We start from the raw sequence: 4104 nt of genomic DNA on the forward strand, positions 1-4104 counted from the left end.
TGCCAGCTGAATTAGCCCTTTAAAAATAGTCCTTGTTAATATAATTTCTTGTTGTTCGAATCTGCCAGATATGGTATTTAGCCATAAATGGAATTTTGTTTGTCAAAGAATAAAGTTTCTCCTACTGTGAAGTCAGGTTAAGAAAGCTGCAGAACAAGTCTCTGCTGGGCCAAGGCAGGACTGAAATCAGTAAATACTTCTAACTCAAGACTAATTTAGTTCAGCATAGTTTACTGCAACTGTTGTCAGAAGTAATAACAGTTGCATTCAGAGACTTGTGTACATTCCATTAGACGGTCAAAAGCAATAAAATGGAAGTGAAAACCAAACGAAGGGGGGAGGAGGAGAAACAGGTCTCTGGGCCTATTTCCTTATGATTGTAAAGAAAAAAACCTATATTTTTTGGGAATATCAGGTCCCATGTCCATCTCACTTAAATGTTATTTTCTTTGGCAGGGCAAAAAAGGCAAGGAAAATGCCTGGATTGAGCATGATGTTTGGAGGATGGAGATTTATATCTCTCTAGGAATTCTGGGACTTGCTATGCTGGCCATACTAGCAGTAACATCAGTTCCATCCATCAGTCACTCTTTGACCTGGAGAGAGTTCCATTTTATTCAGGTATGAATAAATCTACATTATGGGTGATCTGTCTTCCTTTGTAGGATTTTGCATGTCAGTTAAGATCATCAATTAAAAATATCAATATGCAGTGGGGTTCCTAGAAATCAGTCCAGAAGTTTAGTCATTGTTCTCTGGCAATTGCTTAGCAAATAAATATTGACTTTCTCTCTTACATGGCAAAAAAATGGTTGCCATGAAAGGTTGTTGGATATTAGCGATTGTCATCATGAAATGAAACCTCTCTCTCACCTGCAGGACACCAGTTTAGATATAACCCAGAATAACAGTTTCTTTTCATTTACCAAAGTTCAGTGGTGTGCACAGCCTTAGATCATCCCTGTTCATTTCAACATGCCCCTTTGCATTGTAGCATTAGGAGTGCGTGGTCTAGAGATGGCTATGCCAATTTTGTACTACATGGGATCCCATTATACAAGCAGGATTGTCTGTTGTTTGCCCCTTCGCTCCTTAGAGCCCACTTCCTAGCTGTTTTGAGATACCTGAGCATCACAAAGAAACCAGAGTTCAGGGGCAAAAATTCACCCTTAACGTATACAGGGAACTTCAGTCTTCAGTAATTCTAGCCCTGCCATACCCTTCAAAAAGCTGTGTTCAAGAAAAGAAAATCTATTTAAAAAAAAATCAGCTTCAACCCTTAGTTACAGCAACAAATCCATTTTTGGATGCTAAAATTATACACATGTACTTGCCTTACTCAAGTTAAAGGCTAATGTCTGAGGCTCTGGTTCTCCTGCCACTTACGTTATATAAATCAAGAATGACTCCATTGAAGTTAGTGCAGTTACACAAGTGTTGAATCAGGCTCTGAGGACCTAAGTTTGGAATTTTGATCTAGTAAGCACCTTGTACTTGAAAACTTAGTAAGAAATGTTTCTCTCTTACCAGTTCTGTGATGTAGATTCTTATATACCTTAGTACAGAGGTGCCCAACCTCTAGACCATGGAGCCATGGCATGCAGCCCACAGGGCTCCCCGTGAGTTGGCAAGTTTGGTGGTCGGGAACCAATGGCAAATGATACTGACACCCGTCCCCTGCTGCCAAATTCCCAAGCCCCGCAGAGCCAGACTGGAGCCAGGCCATACACCTGCTTCCCCTCCCTCCTGCAGCCAGATTGATACTAGGGCAACCTCCTCCCTCCTCCCTGCGCCGTACTGTGGCCAGATCAGGGCCAGGCCATTACCCCCTTCCTCTTCTCTGTGCAGCCATATTGGGGCCAGGCCATGGGGTCTTGGGGGGATGCCTGCCTGGGCTCATGAGGCAAGGGGCTCTGTTCGCACCTCCCCTAACCCCCGCCTGCCCAAGCTCCAGCCACAGCAAACCCAAGCCAGCAGGTGCATGCTCCACTGTTAAGAGGCTAGGATGGAGGGTGGGGGAAGGAAGCCTCGTGGACCCAGCCCAGCTCCCCCAATACCTCAGCCAGGATACCTAGAATGCAACCTGCAGGGCAAGGAATGGGCTCCCTTCTTCCACCCCCCTCTTGACAGGGGCAGCTGGCTTGACAGTGTGTTGCCCCTGCCTCTTGACAGGGGCAGCATGCAGCCTCCAGTTCAGCTTTGCCATGGCTGGAGCTGGGGCAGGGGAGGGGGGAGACAGAGTCCCCCTCCCCCCGTGCAGCCCAGCCCAGGTCCCCTGGAGACCCCAACAGGGGTAGTTGCGGGGAGGGCACACAGTGTGGGGGGCAGGCCTGGGGAGAGGGGCAGTCTGGGAGGTTGCTGGAGCTCCCTCTCCTGTTCGCCAGGGCCAGAGCAAGCAGGCTTGTGTCCCCCCCACCCAACAGGCAAACACCTGTTGGGTTCAGTGGCACTCATGATGTTTTGTGTAAAACGCCATGAGTTAGAGTGCCTGGATCTCCCAGCCCTGACCCCACAACTGTGGAGCTCAGGCAGGGAGATGAGGATCTCCCTGTCCCAGGCCTGGGATCATGGGGCAGGGGCTGGGAGCTCCCTGCTGCTAGGGCAGGGGAACATTGTTCCTGCCCCAGCTCTGGTGGCAGAGCCCACCCAGCAGCAGGCAGCTCCCAGGGGCAGGGACCAATGTCCTAGCCCATGCCAGGAGACGGCTATCTCCTGGCCCCGTGCTCCCTGCCAGCCCTTGGGCCAGCACCCAGAGGGAGCCTAGAGCTCCACCTGGCTGCTGCAGGGGCTGGTGCAGGGCTCCCACATCCCTTCACGTGTAGATGCCTGCCCAGGTCAGTTTAGGGTAATTTACTCTAAGGTAAACTGACCCAGGAGTATTTGCATGTGTAGACACACCCACTATATAGTTAGCAAAATAATCCTTTTTATTACTATTGAAAGAAGATAAATAACTCATGTTTTTGTATCTTTTCAGACCAACATGGGATATTTAGCCCTAATGCTATGCACAATTCATGCTCTGGTATTTGCCTGGAATAAATGGATCGACATAAATCAATTTGTCTGGTATACACCCCCTACATTTATGCTAGCAGTTTTTCTTCCTATTGTGGTCTTGCTTTGTAAAAGTGCACTGCTTCTGCCATGCCTTAGGAAGAGGATACAGAAGATCAGATGTGGCTGGGATGTTAACACAGAAACAGATAAAACATGGATGACTTCCAGGTTGTAGACTGAATATGGAAGTTTATCTTGTTGCCATGAAAAGATATACATATATCTATGAAATGTTTACATGCTGGATTTGCCCCATTTGGTTAAATGTTTCTTTTGTACTTTTCATTTCTACTTCTGTTGTGGGGTATGAAACCCACATTCAAATTTGGACCATGGGTGAGAGAGTAAAGTTTAAATTTAATTTGCATTCAGGAATTGACTCATTTCTTTATTGAGTCTGTTATTTTAAAATCCAGCTTCCTCATCCCCACAAACTGACTCAGCAAAGAGGAAATGATGTTAAATCACCACCTCATAAATTGACCACAGAAAGTAAATGAGAAAACAATCTTAAAAAACCAGATCCGAGTCTTATATTGTAATGGCTTTACTCTGCTTCTGTTACTTAAGATTGGAAAATGTTTTCCTACTTTGGGTGAGGTTTTTAAAAAGTAATTATAAAATCAGTTTTGTAATTATGAAATCAAACTTCCACTTAGATTTGAATGAGGAACTAATGAAACCTCACTTTCTCTGTGATAGCTAAGCCTGGTTGAATGATTCTGGTTGAATAATTCTTGTTGGGATAATTTTAAATAAATTATGCAGTAAACACCTTTTTCATTATTCACCCAGCTTTAGATATATCACTTTCATTTTCCCTGCTGGCTTGACTATGGGACCCTTGGCCGGGATAGGAATAAATGATGGCCAACTGCTGCTGGGACCATTCAGATAAGAGTTGCACTTGTTTCATGGGAACATACACGTGCACACTGCATTCTAAAAATCAGGAGCACATGAAAACTGAAGTTACGTAAAGAATCATTTGACATGGATGTGGATCATGAAAATTACTCTAATATATATTACTAGAACTAGCAC

The 4104-nt window shown here is 45.2% G+C and overlaps 1 protein-coding gene across 1 annotated transcript in view; it reads left to right on the top strand.

Moving 5' to 3' along the window:
• Positions 1-3822, top strand: part of STEAP1 (STEAP family member 1) — a 16152-nt gene extending 12330 nt beyond the window's left edge. Inside the window, exons 4-5 of the mRNA XM_025191663.1 lie at positions 457-621; positions 2978-3822. Of these exons, the coding sequence (XP_025047448.1) occupies positions 457-621; positions 2978-3235 (423 nt within the window). The 3' untranslated portion in view covers positions 3236-3822. The remainder of the gene's footprint in view (positions 1-456; positions 622-2977) is intronic.
• The last annotated feature ends 282 nt before the right edge of the window (positions 3823-4104 follow it).

The sequence above is a fragment of the Alligator sinensis genome, unplaced genomic scaffold, assembly GCF_000455745.1.
Source record: "Alligator sinensis unplaced genomic scaffold, ASM45574v1 scaffold303_1, whole genome shotgun sequence".
NCBI classification, from domain to species: Eukaryota; Metazoa; Chordata; order Crocodylia; family Alligatoridae; genus Alligator; species Alligator sinensis.